Source organism: Synchiropus splendidus, chromosome 15 (assembly GCF_027744825.2).
Source record: "Synchiropus splendidus isolate RoL2022-P1 chromosome 15, RoL_Sspl_1.0, whole genome shotgun sequence".
Taxonomy (NCBI): Eukaryota; Metazoa; Chordata; class Actinopteri; order Syngnathiformes; family Callionymidae; genus Synchiropus; species Synchiropus splendidus.
The window spans coordinates 7,563,193-7,579,829 of NC_071348.1; the positions used below are offsets into that span (position 1 = coordinate 7,563,193).

Sequence of the window (16,637 nt, forward strand, 5' to 3'; positions counted from 1 at the left end):
CGTGCATTGTTTTAGCTCCGCCGTCTTTCCTTCAAATGTCCTTTTTTCTGCGCGTTTTTTCATGCTCTCGTTGCTCGAATGCCAGCAAGCTCCGCTGTCGAGCCGCAAACTGCAGCTGTCAAAAGAACAATTTGCACAACACAAACACTTTTGTTTCTGGCTCCTTCTGTCAGAGAAAGGTGGTCTCTTCATGTCACAGGAGCTCAACTGTCTCACAAGTGTCAAAGTGTCTTCGTGCATTTGTTTAAGCTACACATTCTCCTGGACGGTTTTGTTGAAACATTCTAATTGACACGAGTAAAATATTTCTTTATTTTAAATCGGTTGCAAGTATGGCAGAAAAAGAAAGTGGAATGGTGGCGGGTCATTTGCACTGGATGCTCGCACAGGAAAATACATCACAAAACACGTCTTGTTTAGAGCAAAACAAAAGAACTCTGATCTGCTCTTTCTTTTAGCAGACAAATAAAGGAATTGAGGGAGAAATAAAAAAAATGTAAATGATCTTGATCCTGCTGAACAGCCACTCAGATTTCAAGTGTAACTAGTTAACAGCAGCCGATGTCATGAAGTTCAAGAATATATATATATATATATATAGCGATATATGTATCGGCCTCCTGCCTCTGTTTTCCTCTTTTTCAATACTTTTTCCACAGTTGGTCTTGTAGCTTTGGCAGGTGGATATTTTCGTGAGCAGCAATACCAAGGTACAGAATGCATGGAAGCATGAGATGAGTGACGGTAACATTGTTTGAAACGGCTCTTAACACTGGTGTTTCTTTTGCTCATCACATTTCACTGAACCAATTCCAGCTTATGTTATCAACCTTCTGCTGCCATGAGCAGATATGAGCCCCACATTTGTGGAGGATCCGTAGCTCTAACTCAACATTGGTTGCTCTTTTCAATTAGTTCCTCAATAAAATTGTGGCCGTATCCTCCGTCAAGAGCGTCGACACCTGGAGGTGAGTTTCCACTGAACATCATCAAGCAACCAAACACTGACAGAGGCGAAATGAGATCTCTGAGAGGTGTCTTCCTTCAAGCGTTATGTAGTGAGGCTGCCATCAGCTTCCTGGCAGCAAACCACTGTCTGCCACCTCAAAGCCGCAAGGAGAAAAAAAAAGTCCTGCATTCAAACGGAAGCTTTCAAGATATCGAATGTAGCGAGGATGTTACCAAAAGGACAAAATAAATCGAGGACTTTAGAGAAACTGCAGTATTCACCTGCACAACTTCACAGTCACTTCTGAGAACTTGGTCACAGGCTGGAGAAATCGAGGGGCTGCTCCTTTTACTTCCATAATTGAGTTATTAAACTTCTGAAATGAAAACTTTTCATGTGACAATATTGCAAGCTTCGCACATTTGTTTTCAGATGGCTCCTCATACTCAGCGCTTGGTCATGGTTCTGCTCACATGGATAGTTTTAATCAAATTTAGCCCCAAAAAAAGGGAGAAAGAAAACCTGAGGGATTGTGTCGACATCCAGCGTGATTAAGTTTCATTGCCAACACACGTTCCTGAATGCTGTGGCGGCTTTATTTGCATGGAATTAACCAGAGAGCCGCTAAGTTTCACACACAACTGCTCTCATGCTTTGATTAACATTTGTGACAATTCCATTTCGCTGCTCAACTTCCTGTGTCCAGTTTTTGTCATTCCGACACGTACAATTCCTCAGCCACCGAGGTCAGGTGTGAGGGCGGACCTCTGGGTGGGCTGTGGTGACGCCAGGGCAAAATAACTAAACAAGTTTGTTGCTATTAAACTTTACAACCACTGCAAAGCCTGTGAGGGGAAGGAGCCTCAAACACACCTCCGGCTCAGAAACTCATTCTAATCCAACATCAGAGAGACTCGCAAATATCTCACACTGGCAGTTAGTTTATGAACTCGCTTTCATGACCAAAGTCAGCGAGGTGCAGCGGGAAGAAATAAGTCAGACACGTCGGTTCAACATTTTCCCAGTTAATCCGCGCTAATTGAACTTTGAAGAGGCTTTTGTCGTGTTTGCATTTGAAGCCGCTCGCCTGACTCACCCAGAGATTTACGCTCACTTAGGGCGACGCGTCCGACACAGGAAAAAACAACAAGAAACTATGTGTTAGGGATGTTGTTATGTTGCAGTACAAAGTAGTTCATTTGAAAACGCCTTGTTGGACCATCTAAGGCTGGAGGACTTCCCTTTTCTGGTTCGACTACAAAGAATAAGCATTTTCATGCAAATATGGAAATTCATAAAACAAGGTTCTGGGTAAATGGAGAGCATCAAGTTGAACTCAAGCTGTACGGTGGTAAGCTTCCACAAGCACTGACTTCCAAGTTATGGAGTAAAAATACACAGATGTAGGTGCCACTGTGCAAGGTGTTTGGGTGGAGATAGTGATAGGTAGATGAGGCTTCATGAAACAGTGTCCTGATTTTCAGAGGCCACCAGATGGCACTGTCTGCTGTAGAATGTTTGGACTTGAAGAACTAATTCAATGAAATGAAATCACTTGTAAACCAAAAGCGCCATCTTCTGGCCTCTGAATATTAGGATACTGTTTCATCAATACAGTTTCATGATTCATCTAGCCATCACTTGGTGGAGATTTGTGGCTACTCAAAATGAAACCAAAACAAAAGAGAGGCAAGCCTTTCACCTGGAGCAGAGTGGCGGTCTGATTTTTGCCAGTCCTGACACTGAGGACCTCATCTTGCCAATGAAAGGAACAATGACCTGATGTCCTTGAACCCCTCAGCCCAAACTCAGGGCTTGAAACAAACTGGAAAACAGCATTAAAAATCAAGTATTTAGAATGGCAGCAAAATATTTATCTTCGTACTTCTCATACTTATCAGGCTGAAAATGAAAACAAAATATCAAATACATGAGGTGATATTTATAAACACAAGTCATCATCATGAAGTATGTATCTTACTCTACTTTAGAAAGCTGCTTTCACAGTGGCAGAAAAAAAAAGGTCATCCCTGTTTTCAAAAATCTTTATTGAACAAGTCTAATTTGTACTGTGATTGTTCTTGGATGTTTATATTGTCATGGAGTGGAATAAAGTGTCAATACACAAATACATTTTCACGGCCGATGAAGTTGATGTCATAACCCGAGGCAGAAGACATTTTGTTTCAATGCTAATTGCTAATTTCACTGCGGTCTAAAATCTTATATGGAAAAAAAGCAAAAATAATGATCTTCTTCATCCACACGAATTTTTGTATTTTTATTTTGTTCAACAAAAAAAGACTGTGGCTCATGGAATGAGCTGTGAACTAGTGTCACATGGATGTTTTGGATCCAGCTGTCAGCCATTGTGTCATGAGACGATGGCGTGCGCTTACCTTTGAAGCAGAGAACTGTCGCTTTTATGGAGTATATATTTTTTAAATTCAAAGTTATACACACAGGTTATGAAAATTGCAGTTTAATATCAATTTGATTCTGCATCAGGACACAATGTTAAAAGCAGTGATGGGTAGATGAGGTTTCATGAAACAGTGTCCTGAGTTTCAGAGGCCACCAGATGGCGCTGCCTGCTGTATGATGTTTGGACTTGAACAACCAGTTCAGTGAAACATTTTCTAAAACATGAGCGCCACCTAATGGCCTCTGAAAATTAGGACCTTGTTTCATCAACCCCGCAATACTGTTTCATGATACCTCATCCATCCATCACTAGTAAAAAGGGAAACAGCCAAATGGCTGTGAGAAAAAGATGGAAGCCAACAGAGAAGAATAAGCAGGGCAGAGCTGGAACTCCATCATTTTACAACAATAATACTAAACCATTATTGACGTGTGATAAATATGGTTTTGTAAACCGAAAAATCTGGGTTTACCAAACTGTTCCTTTGATCTCCGCTTCTGTTTTTTCAATGTCAGCATAACATTTGAGCAAATTTTGTTTGTTTATTGCACCTTTATTTTAAATACATACTTTCAATTCTCCACTTTTCTACGCCCATAATAATAATGAATGACTGAAACACAAACAGTGGAGGTGACATTTGTAGATATTTAGTGTTGTTTGAGGGCTATTTTTCATCCTGGAAAACCCATGTGTTTATAATAACTTATAATAATAAAAAAAAACAAAAAACATAGATATTTTTCAGTTCATGAAAACAACTTCCCAGAACAGCATACATTCATTATAAACTGGGTTTCATATGGAAATAAAAGCATCTTTCAACAAAAGGAGAGCACATTAAAACGGTTTCTGATTTGATGGCAGGAGATTTTTTTTTTCTTTACAAGTATCTCATGACACCTATTCTACACTGCATTATGCCCACTCGGTCACGCCCACTCTGGAGGCTACATGACGACGATTCGCTACTCTGAACTCCACCACTTTTTCAGTGACAGAGTGAATGCGAGGGAGTGGGTCGAGCGCATGTCGAGGAATATAAAAAACGATTTTTGTTTGTTGTGCTTCCTGTACTCCAACATAAAACATTTCTCATAAACTTTTTGAATAGAACTTCTTTCACATTTACAAGTTATACAAGTTACCAAATTGGTTTCCATCAACTCATGGCCGATGCAAGGGGGTGAAAGGAGAAAGGAAGTTATTTTAAACTGAATTTTTAAAAACAAAGACGGGAAAAAACAAGACAAGTCCTGATAACATTTGTCATAACCAACAAAGCTTCTCTCTCTTGCTCTTTTTTTTTTTTTTTTTTGTAACAATACAATGTAGTTTGAAAAACCCCGCTGGTTAAGGTTATGGTCTCAGGTAGATCGTCCACAGTCCATCTTCACAGTTTGTGTAAAAGCGGAGAAACATTCTCGCTAGAGTATTAAAATATCATGACTATTATTATTTAATTTTTTTTTTTGTTCTCACATTGTTCCATATAAATGGTTGAGGGGTCAGGCAGTTCACCACCTGCAGAGTTTTGGATCCTCCTCCATGTACAATGTTTTATTCAGCAGTTTTCTCCCGGTAAAAATGTCTGCAGGGTAGGAGGAATACAGGAAGAGAGAGCGGAGTTATCATTCCACGTTGTGTCTTTATTTGCCTGTATGTTTTATAGTGGTCTTTATAAAAAAAAAAAAAAAAGAGAAAAAAAAATCCTCTGGTTTGTTGTTTGCCGTATTTCCCACCAAACCTGTGCTCGTGGTCTGCCAGCATGGCTGGCTGCCCTCATCTTTTCAAGTAGGCACATGCACATGCCCGACAAATGTCCCGCCTGGAGCTTTGAGCACTTTTGAACAGACATCCCATCAGCACTTGTGAGGCAAAAGAAACATGTAGAAAATAGCCCATCAGAGGAAAGATGATCAGGTCGATGTTGGTACACACTCAGGCTCACGATTCAGTTTGTAATCTGAAGGCACTTTGTTTCATGGCAGAAAGTAAAGTGGCTTCTGTTTCGCAGGCAGAGCGCCAACTGATGTCGGGTCACCATGACTAGACCTCTCACCTCCGTTCTCTCTTCCTCCCCGTATTTACATCTCGTTCTTCTGTACAGCTCCTTGCGGATTCTTCTTATCTTCTGCCACCACACCGTTGCTTGTCTTCTCGTGAGCACAGTGTTAAAAGAAACAGACAGCTACAGCTAAGGGAACCAAAAAAAAAAAAAAAAAAAAGTCCTTGTTCTTCTTCAGTATTAGCACCAAGCGATAAAGAAATGAGGCCAAGCTTGAGTGGAAAACAAGTCATGTTGGCATCTGGTGCAAGAAAATGAAGATAGATACGCAGAGGAAGGTCATGTAAGCGGGCAAATGAATCCCTCCTCAAAAGTCAGCAATCTCTGCTGTCTTTTTTTTTCTTCTTTTTTTTTGACAAATTTGTTCTTGTGCTTTACAAACTGTTTATCCCTCGTCGCAAATTTCCTCAAGACCCCGACATTTGTGCTAGTCTGGCACAGAGGAGCACTGTCCCGATGAGGAGGTCTCCATAATAAAAAGGAAAAAAAAAGAATACACTTCTTATTACTTTTGATGTCCCTTTTTTTTCTTTCAACAGAAGTTTTTTATTTTTTTCTGAGTCAGTCCCCGGGTTGTCCGTCGAACGCTCCGTGCTGCCTTTCGGGATGCATGAATCTTTGGTGATTGGATGCCGAGGGAAGAGCTCTCAGACGGCGGGGGCTGGAAATTGGCCTCAGACATGACGGAGAGAGGGGTCACCTTTGACCTTCCAGTAGGGTCATCACTATGGCGACACATGGCAGCCATATATGGGAGGAAAAGTACGGAGCTGACGCACTAGGATCTGAGGAGGACACATCGGGAGAAGAGTGCAGACAGGAGGGTTAAACTTCTGGTAACAGCATACACAGAACAGCTCTCAAGAAGAACTTACAACATGCTATTTCCATATTCTAACTGCTAAATGCTTACTTCTACTCAAAATTTGCTGCTTTCACAAGTGAATTTCCATGCAAATGGATCAATACATGGTGATCTTTTTCATATAAGCTGATGTAGTGGGCTCTGAAAATGAGGTGTTGAATGAAGCTGCATCACCCCGTCACGACCAGAAACCATCGGTACCCTGGGATGACTGGTTCCTTTATGGATTTTAATGAAAATCTATGCCTGAAACGCCATCCAGATCCATCTGAATCATTCATCTTTTTCCGTGGTACTGAAGGACCTGTATTCTTGCTTACACCAACTAAGTGTGATACTATTGATGATATTTCAAATTTTAAAACAATACATTCGATATTTCAGTTAAATATAGAGCAACATTAAGTAAAAACATCAGAACATTCATGAACATGAGCCACTCGGCAGAGGTTGAAACTGTCTTTTCTCTTTTTAAAAATATTTAGTGGATGAATGTTGCCAAATCCACGTTGTGTTATCATGTTGTTGTGAAACCACCAATGGGAAAAAAATGTCCTCACGAGACTGGGTTATAAAAGTCTATAAAAGCTTTTTTTTTGTTTTGTTACTGTTGTACCTGTGAAGTTTCCCCCCCCGAAAAACAGGCACCAGCCTTTTTCCACTGACTCTATACACAGATAGTAATAGAGTTTAGATGCTGACGTGTTTGGGCATCCTCCAACAACACACATTACATTGCTTTCTTTTTCTCACTATTATTTTCACTATTATTTACAGGGCTGCTTCGACAATACCTTCATGCCATGAGACGCTTATTTCTTTCCCCACTTCTTCAGAGGCCGATTTAAAACAACATCTATATCTTCAGGAACTTTAGTGAGCGTCCCTAATTGCGTGTTTTCGTTCGGAAACAAATACAATTTTAAGCTGAATAACTCGATGAAAACATGTTTTATTGTCACTGGCTCTGTTTTAATTGCTTCATTCTTCATGGCCTCCGTCTTTGTTTACCACTTAAAAGCAAACAACAGCGACTGTAGTGAAGCAGCGATTACAGTCCACTCACTGCTGCGAGAGATGCGTCTGGTGTTGATCTTCTTTAGCCTCACTCAAATGAAAAAGCCACACGACACAGGGAATCGAGATGATATGGCGACATAGAATGACCAAGTTTTTCACCTAACATTGATAAAAGCTGTGCATCTACAAACTGGATGTTTAAGTTGGTGGAGCTCCATTTCACTGTGAGACGAGAACGTCGCTCTTGGAAGGAAGTGAAAAGTCACATCACTCAGAATCCACACAGACATGACACCACCGCGCTCTGCCAGCGCAGCCATCCATCATGTGGTTCGAAAAAAAGGTTGCTATGGCAACTGGCCACTCGGGAGACTATAGTTCATTGTTGACACTGACTCAGATTAGATCCTTCTTGTAAATCTCGACCTTGTCCAGTGAGAAAGAGAGCGAGAGCTCTAATCTAAAGGTCGGTCTGATAAGAAGGTGTAATGTGATGGTACTTACTGGGAGGAGGGTTCCGACACTCCCCTTCCTCGAGTGTGACATCATCTATAGCAATGTCTCCTTCAATACCGGGACCTCGGATGCCTTCTAGAACAACCTGCCGAGCAGACAAAGGCCATTATACCGCATCCTGATCAGTAGAAAGAGATGGCAGTAGTTAAGTAGTTAGTAGCTAAACTGCTACACAGGGAGAAGACAAGCCTTTATTTCAACTTCTAGTGTCCTAAACTTGAAGGCCTGCAGTGGCAGAATAGTGGAAACAAAAGCTTCATAGAATTGCTGTGGAAACTATAATTACTTTCCTCAACTGCTGCAGTTAAAAAAAGACGGGGAAGTGGAATTCAATAACAGTTTCTGGAAAAGATTAGCCTTCCTGATGGCAAAGTATGAGTGATATTGTTTTCTCAATTGCATTCAGCGTCGATGACGCCCATCCATTCTCTGCTTCATATCATGGCTTGTGAAAGTGCTATATCAATATGTAGCCCCTCCAGCAAGCCGGTACTTCAATATATAAAGACAGACAGAGGAGGAAATAGAGGTAACAAAGATGGCTGCTTCCAGTCAGGATGGGATTTTTTTTTTTTTTGTCTTGCCTGGAAAGAGGACGTTGGATGGATGGTGACTTTGGCCTGCTTCCAGCGTTCACCTTGGTTACCACTTAGGGACCATACGGGACTCTCTGTGGGGCTTTGGCTCTTCTGCTTGAGGAAGGCATTTAGAGTCCCTGCACGATGAGACAAAGGAGGCGGTCAGAAGAGACAGTAGCACATACAGAAATGCACCTGATCATTTGTAGTGACAATTTATATATATATATACATATATATATATATATAAAATGCACATAAATCCAAAACAAAAAAGGGGGATATCTAAAAGTAAATCAAATGAATGCGTACGCTTATAGATAACATGAAGATGAGCCCAGATTATTTTGTCTAAGTTTGCAGATATTTTGCTGGTGTTTCTTTGTGTTTGAAGGAGCTGGCTGGAGTACACCGCAGAGACAGCTTCTCCCGATGGAGCGTCCCGACCTGACAAGACGCCCGATTATCAAGTCTCCTGACAAGGTACCGGCCGATCTTCTCTGGATATCAAGTAGGATATTTCAGCACTTTCCTGACTCGAGTCCCGTTGTTGTGTTCCATTTTGCACCCCCATCACACTATCAATCGCGCCCCTGAACTTTTGCTAGAAAAGAGAAAAGCATTTCATATTTACAGTGATTTCATCCCACGTCTGAGCCGAATAAAACACTTGATAGCGGCACTTATGAAGGTGAGCTCTCTTTCTGACGGAATTTGCATCCCCCAAAATCATTATTCTAAGAGTAAACTTCATATTTATGGTGATTATGAATCTTCATATCAGGTCTGAGTGGAACAAAACACTTTCATTCAGACAATATCCACCTGACCCGACTTTGTGTCCTCATGAGCACGATAAAAAGCTGAGTGTAATTCACTTCTATAGCTTGTACTGTATGAAACTTGATGGTAAGGCCCATCGATGCTGTCAATAAGGGGGGCACAAAATCTGACTGCAAAACCAGGCACCCAACACTGGTGTGAGTCAAAGCTTATGAAAAAACACTGTACCTTCCCCGGCGTGTGATACAGTTTCTACATCTGATTCCTCATCTCCACCAACAAGTCACAAAAGGATCATAAAAGATGGCTGCATATTTTTTAAAATCTTAACGCCAGCTCTTTTATTCACAAAAAAGTTAAATTAATTTACGAATGAAAAATAATACAATCAACATGTTCTCTGTGTCTGCAGGCAGGTTTGCATTACGCATTCAAAACTCTTACGATTCCCAAGTCAAGCAGCGACTTCACTCTCTTCTTCTTGACTTTCTTCACAGAGTCAAACACAAATCCACTGAATTGATCTTTTGAAATTATTCTCCTAAAAAGTTAACGTTGTCGTCATTTTAATTGTGGAATAATAAACCGAACTAATGAGTGATTTTTATGATGAACTGTAAAATCTGAACTAGAATTTGCCACATGGTCCCATCGCTTATGCGCTAAATGCCAAATACATCAGGATGAATGATAATACAGAATAAAGGATAAAATCCACTTTCATTACAGTAATAACTCTTGCACTGAAATATGCTGTTAATGTCAGAAAGTTATGTTGAACGCGTCTATGGAAGTATCAGTGACAGGTGTCTCAGTTACGGATCATTTATCCAGCCGCGTCCCTCCACTTATTCTGGAGAGCTTCTGGCATGGGCACAGAAGTAACGTTGACATCATGTTCCGAATGTCACACATTTGGATTCTGTTCTAAATATATCCTAAAATAAGATGTTATCGGCAAAAGAGTGGCTTTCCTCATGTTAGTTTACTACAATAACTCAACATAACAGATACTGTCCAGAACATTCTTTAGAATAACCTCAAAACTACTGGCAAGGTTCAAAAACAAAACAAAAAGTAGGACATTTTTGCCCACTCTTTTGTTGCTAAACTCTTCCTTCAGGTTACATAGAGAACTGATACAAAATGTGAGATCTGAACAGACTGAACAAAAAGGAGATTAAATGAAAATGGGACCAAAAAAAAAACCCTCAGCATTATGAAGATAAAACTATATTTTTACTTTATTTTAGATTCAAATCAATGGACATCAGTAAGATAATTATCATGTAATGTCAGTTAAGCTCAGTTTGTTCTTTGGCTGTGGGAGGAAATCCGAGTTCCTGGAGTAAACCCACACACACAGGAGCAACCTCAAACACTAACTACATCATCACACTGCAGATTTCGTTATTTTCGCTCATTTTTTCCTAATGTCTGTTCTTCTATATGGTCCACACTCTCCGACCATCCTCTGGACTGCCAGTACGGTTGGTGCTTTTAAGCTCAGTTGAGCTGTAATAACTCAATTTAGGTGTCTGTCACCTGCTGTCCTGGCCGACGTGCCCCCTAAGCTGGTCCTCAGTCGGGTCCCCTGTTCCCTGCAGCAAGCTTCCACAGCTCAGAATCTGCTCCTGTGCCTCCTCCCTCTAACACCATAACTCCTGTCCGCCGTTCATAAAGGGGCAGGGATACCTTCCTCACTGAAGTCATGATCTTTCCACGAACACTTGCTCTGAATTTAAGCATCTCTATGGGGTGATGTGTTCTGGGTGATGCCAAACTCGGAAATCTAACAACAAAACCGCTGTGGGCACTTTCAGTGGCTGATGTTCCAGACAGAAAATCACAGTGTTCAATCTATCTTCAGGCAATAAAACACTGATAAGGTTCAATGTGTGCATAAGCTACCGTCTGTCCATTAGAGCCCTGCGTGGTGCCAGATGTTTTATTGGACCGCTGCTTGGTTTTGTTTTATTTTAGCGCTCCAATTATATGTGCAAAAAATAAATAAATAAATAAAATAAAATAAGAACAACAATGACGTGGTATTTACTTATCGCATCCTTGAAGCTAAAGGTAACATATGTGCACACTGTGTAGGAAATAAACCATGATGCAGTGCACACCATGAAGGGTATAGTTTGGAAGATAGTTTGTTGGACTGGAATCCACGAATGGACCATTATTTATCGTACTCAAATGGGGTCTCAAATCCTCCTCCTTCATCTCCAAATGCTACGAGGTATGTTCCTAAAATGTGAGCTTCATTTTCAGTCGAATATGACAGGTCCATTTCTGGTTTGTTGGTATATGTCTATAGAAATGATGGGGAAATACTGACACGTATTGAGGCTGTATGCTGGTCAAAATGAAAGACTTGGATCTTCTCTGGCCCTAGGCGTTGATATAAATCTGTCAGATGACGACACTGGATGCAACCACTGTATCCTCTCCTCAACTCATTGTCTTCTTTTTATCCCCAACAGAGGCGGTGAAGGAGAGGAGAGAGGGCAGGAAGGACTGAAACCCATGACACACATCAACACGGTAAAGAAGCTCAGTAGGACCACCGCTCTGAAGTCAAATTAGATTTGCAAGTGTTAAGAAGCACCGGAGTGCTGACACGACTGCTGAGCAAAGACGCCTGCGACGAATGCAACCTCTGTTTTGATGCATCTTCATCTCAGCGAGGTGCCTCATTAGTGTTCATCATGTCCACGATGAAATGTGAGCAAGGTTTAGCGCGCTCCTTTTCTCATCAGCACAGTTTGTTCTTTTTTCCTCCAGAGCAGCACGATACCAGGCGAGTCCTGTAGTTTCATCTTTTCAAGTGTTCGGGGGGGGTTTGGACAAGTCTTGCTGAAGCAGCTGGAGCGCTCTTGCTTTGAAGATGCTAACCAAAGGTGCAGATCACATGACCACTCAGGACGAGTGCCTTTTTAAAATTACTTCCAACACTCATGGGCCAACAAGTCACTTGTCTCTCCCCTAAAATCCATCCAGAATCCAGGACGTTTTATTTAAATAGAACCAGTTTTCCAAAGATGCCGAAACAAGAACACCTGACAAAAGTGGGTATTTATGGAAGGACACATGGAGGGCATTGAAATAATACATCGGTGAAAGTGAGTAGAGTCATGTCACAAGCAAGACGTTGGACGTTGGAATCGAGGTTGGGATGAAGACTTACGGCAGGCTTAGAAATGCAATTTTCTGACACTTGTTCTTGTTTTCCAGAGTCTGTCCCTCACTTGCAAGTTCTTTGTGTTGAAGACCACCCAACCAGAGACCGGAGCATGCAGAGACCAAGTCCAAGACCCAGAATTTGAGGAGCTCAAACCGAGTCGAGAGGCCAATGAAGGGAAAGACACCGAGACCAAACTGAATACAGAACAACTGCTACCACTGCAACTACTGATTTATTTCGGACAAATGACTGCTGTTTCTTTTGCGGTAAGAAATAAATGTGTGACTTACAGACTTATGCTTCATTATTCTGTATTGGGTTTGGTCTTGCTCTTGGTCTCAAGCACTCAAAGGTCTTGATTTTGGTCTTGGTCTTGGTTTCGGCCCACTCATTGGTCTCGACCGAAGCCCTCAAAAGTCTTCTTGGACTTGGTCTCTGCATGCTCTGGTCTTAGTCTTGGATTACTACTACACTACCTTTCCTACTATAAAGTATATTACAAGCAAAAAGATTATGTGATCAACTCGGTAAATGGAAGGAACTACTACTTGATCTCAGCGTACATTGTAGTGAAATCAGCGCATGATTTGTTGGTTGAGTTCTGATTTTTCAGCTTCTGCGTTTGCAACTGTTGGCATTTGGTACCAAGGCTGTTGGCCCAAACGCCTCACATCCCCAGCTTCCATATTATTGCACGATAGTTTGCCACATGAAATCGCACCTCTACATTGACTTGACAAGGTAACCCGTCACTTTTGACGTATAAATCCTGTTCGCTGGGAACGTAGCTTCAGATTTCAGTCTAGACAAACCGGTCCTCAAAGTGCCAGGGTGGTGCAGGTTTTTGTTCCAACCGATCGAGCATACAGAGTTTAACCAATAAGCCGGCAATGTGCTTCGTAATAACGATAAAGCAAATCCTTTTTCAGAGTCAAAGGGCGTCATCTATTTAGATCATTTGTACACAATCGAGGTACGCTCTGAAGCATTAAAAAATAACATGGGAGAGCAAGCGCTGGGTCAAATGCTACCCTGTTTTTTTGCCTCTTGGAAGGTCAGGCTGAAAACCAACAAGCTTCTTACGCTTGGCTATCAACATAATCCAATAACCAAATGTGACACAACCTCCAAAGGCAAACTTTTGAGCTCTTAGTTATTAGGCGTGACCTTGTCTCAGGTAACCCCCACCAGCTAACCACAGCAGATTCTTTAAGCCTGTGCCACTCGTCTCCTCAGTATGTAGGCGAGACCGCTCCTGGCCTTCAGCGATTCAGCGTGCCATGTAGTATGACTCAACTCAACAGCACAGTCCCTGAGAGAATCCAAGCACTTGCACTCCCGTGGTGAGACGTGACTCAGTTTCTCCAACCCAGAGAGCCTCTAACTCTTTAAATTCACAATCACATTGCAACACGTTTATGATTTGACATGAAGACAACTTGTCTTGTAATCTCACAAACTTATAGTATTGAGCTCGGGGGGCAGCGGCGGAATGCTAAACCAAGCGTGGTGTACGGAAGATCGGAGCCGGGTTTCAAGTCCTTGACATTTAGCCCATTCATCATAACACCCCACAGTCTGGGCATGGGCTTCACCACAGACGGGGGAAGGCTGGGAAGAGAGGCTTTGGCTGGCAATCAATTTGAGCAAATTGGAAATGTCACGGCCTACTCAACCTCGGCAGGGAGCCGGAGGAGCTCTCATATCCCTGCTGAGTCTCCCTCCAACACTTCTATCCATATATATTCTCCACGCCTCCCTCTCCTCCACCTTTCCAGATGTTTCGTCAACATCCTTCAGTGGCCTTACCGCTTCAGACAGCTTGGCTGGAATTCAGTCCGTTTGGGACTCCAGTTGTGAGCTTGGCCTCACGCCCAACAGGTCATTTGGTGCCACAAATTCACATTCGTGAGGGTGAAAACAGAATCTTCTGCTTGTCGGTATTATAAAGACTTCAAAACATTCAGATAAAGATTAAACTGGGTTGCTGAACCGTCTAAATCTGTATACAGACAACTATGTATTTTCCAATATTAGCATTATACTGTAATACACCACAAGCCAGGAGTTCATATGCTCTCCCTCGTGCCACTTTCTGAAATACCAAAAAGTCTATCATAATGCAACAATTCCAAAGCAATATTTTCCCCCATAATCCAACCAAAAGAAGGTTGGACTTTCCTTCCTTAAATTCCTCTGCTTGTACTCATTCATTCACACAAATGTATTCCTCTATTAAAACTTGCTGCTTTGACTTAAATGTGAATCGGTTGGGTGAAAATTTAAGCAGGGTACTAGTAGTATTGAGCTGGTAAGAGGTAGTGATGGGTAGGTAAGGCATCATGAAACAGTGTCCTTATTTTCAGAGGCAACTGGATGGCGCTGTTTGTTTCGAAATGACGTGAGGTTTCATTGAAGTAGTTGTTCAAGGTCAAACATTTTACAGCAGACAGCGCCATCTGGTGGCCTCTGAAAATCAGGACACTGTTTCATGAAGCCTCATCTACCCATAAGAGGCTAACCAGGGTGGTGAGAGGCGCGGAGCCAGGATGAGACACCGGAGCATCACCAAAGAAATAGATTGTACGACATATTTCTCATACATAGATCGCGATAAGATATTTTTCATCGCAACCATTGAATACTTTCATTGAAGCAGACAGTAAGCGACTCACCTATGTGTTTGCCATGCATGTGATAGAAGAAGCCGAGGCAGTACACCGGCGGATTGTTGATGCCATATGGGTTCTTCGGTGCAATGTCGAAGATCGGACTAAAAAGGCGAGCCTGGTCCCCTTCCAGCCGTGGTCTTGATGCCTCGATGTACATGAAGAATCCTTCAAAACAAAGATGGAGATAAATCTTCTTTTCTTTTTGTTTAACCAGTAAGACAGATTTCCAATAATTTGTTCAATATAGGATTATAATGGGAATCATGATAGCCTTCTGTCTAGCTTATAAGTGCGCACATATTTTTGCTCTTACAGAGAGTAGGAGCAGGATTGGAAACGCTCTTTCACTCATTTTAATAGCAAAGTTACAGAGCAAGGTGAGGCTGTGCAAGTACTGCAATAAGGCTGTGAATAATTGTAGGGTAGCCACGAGGGGGAAAAAGGTCAGATACACAGGTTATTATTTTTCTAAGCGAATCCCACCACACACCTCCTCTACATGTGGAGTGTAAGCTGCTCACACCATTATGAGAAGAATAATGAGGGAAACTAAACTAAAATTCTGTTTTGTTTTAGCAAGTGGATGGCTTAAAGGTGAGCAAGCGAGACTACATGAAACAGTGTGCTCATATTCACATGGCACTGTCTGCACACAGTGCTTTGGCTTTTTGGCTTTTAATTCAATTCTTGTATTTTTTTTTATTTTGTCATTTTCAGCATTTTTTCCACCATTTAATTTATTTCATCACAATTTCATACTCTATAAGGTTAGAAAAAGAAATAAACTGCCATTAATTTTGTAGATAAAAAAACATAAACGGTACATATGTTTTAAGTTGTTATTATTTTTACAATGAAGCAAAAATGAAAATAAAATAAAGAAGTCAACAGATCAGCGCACATGAGGGTTGGGGACTGCAAGTGTGCCCTGGATATTTGTAAATTGAACTACATCCACCTGTCACTACGACAATAATGACCCAGAAATAAGCTTCAATAAAATGTGATCATAGTACTTAAAATGACATTTTAAAATATGTACAGTAAGCAACACAAATTGTTTAGTTTTATATGCCTTTAAAGCTCTTGCGGGCCGAGTAATATTACCCGCCAGGCCGGGTTTGGCCCCCGGGCCTTGAGTTTGACTCCTATTTAGTCAACCCAAATCATGGTTATTCTATGTGCCAGTGCGATTGGAGCCAACAGGATGATGTGGGAAGCAGAGGTGGGAGCTAAACGTATACGATCATTTGTCCTGAACTGAAAGCTGCAAATGCGCACACCGCGCAGCTGGATGAAATGTGGCATGCATTTTAAGGAGCACGGCAATCCCCTGACAAAATCTAATGGAAACCATTCCTCAGTTGCATCTCATATTAGATAATTGCACTGAAAGAGGTACAGTGCTCGTAATGAAATGCCGGACATTTTGAAACCATTAGGTGATTAAAGCCGATGTATTATTTACCGCTTCGGCTGCTGCGGCGCCCGTGCACCATAACAGGGACTTGTTTTACATATTGGGGCTCCATGGCCAGCATTTATTAAGAATCCAAATTCAATTTGGGCTC

The 16,637-nt window shown here is 41.6% G+C and overlaps 1 protein-coding gene across 5 annotated transcripts in view; it reads right to left on the minus strand.

Annotated features, from left to right (window-relative positions):
- Window positions 1-2,597: 2,597 nt before the first annotated feature.
- The window catches only part of LOC128746608 (MAM domain-containing glycosylphosphatidylinositol anchor protein 2-like), a 199,944-nt gene continuing 185,904 nt past the window's right edge, over window positions 2,598-16,637 (minus strand). For all 5 annotated transcript variants that reach the window (XM_053843781.1, XM_053843779.1, XM_053843778.1 and 2 more), the window contains exons 15-18: window positions 15,070-15,231; window positions 8,428-8,558; window positions 7,832-7,928; window positions 2,598-6,227 (exon numbers count right to left, since the gene is read on the minus strand). In XM_053843781.1, the coding sequence (XP_053699756.1) occupies window positions 6,139-6,227; window positions 7,832-7,928; window positions 8,428-8,558; window positions 15,070-15,231 (479 nt within the window). In that variant the 3' untranslated portion in view covers window positions 2,598-6,138. The remainder of the gene's footprint in view (window positions 6,228-7,831; window positions 7,929-8,427; window positions 8,559-15,069; window positions 15,232-16,637) is intronic.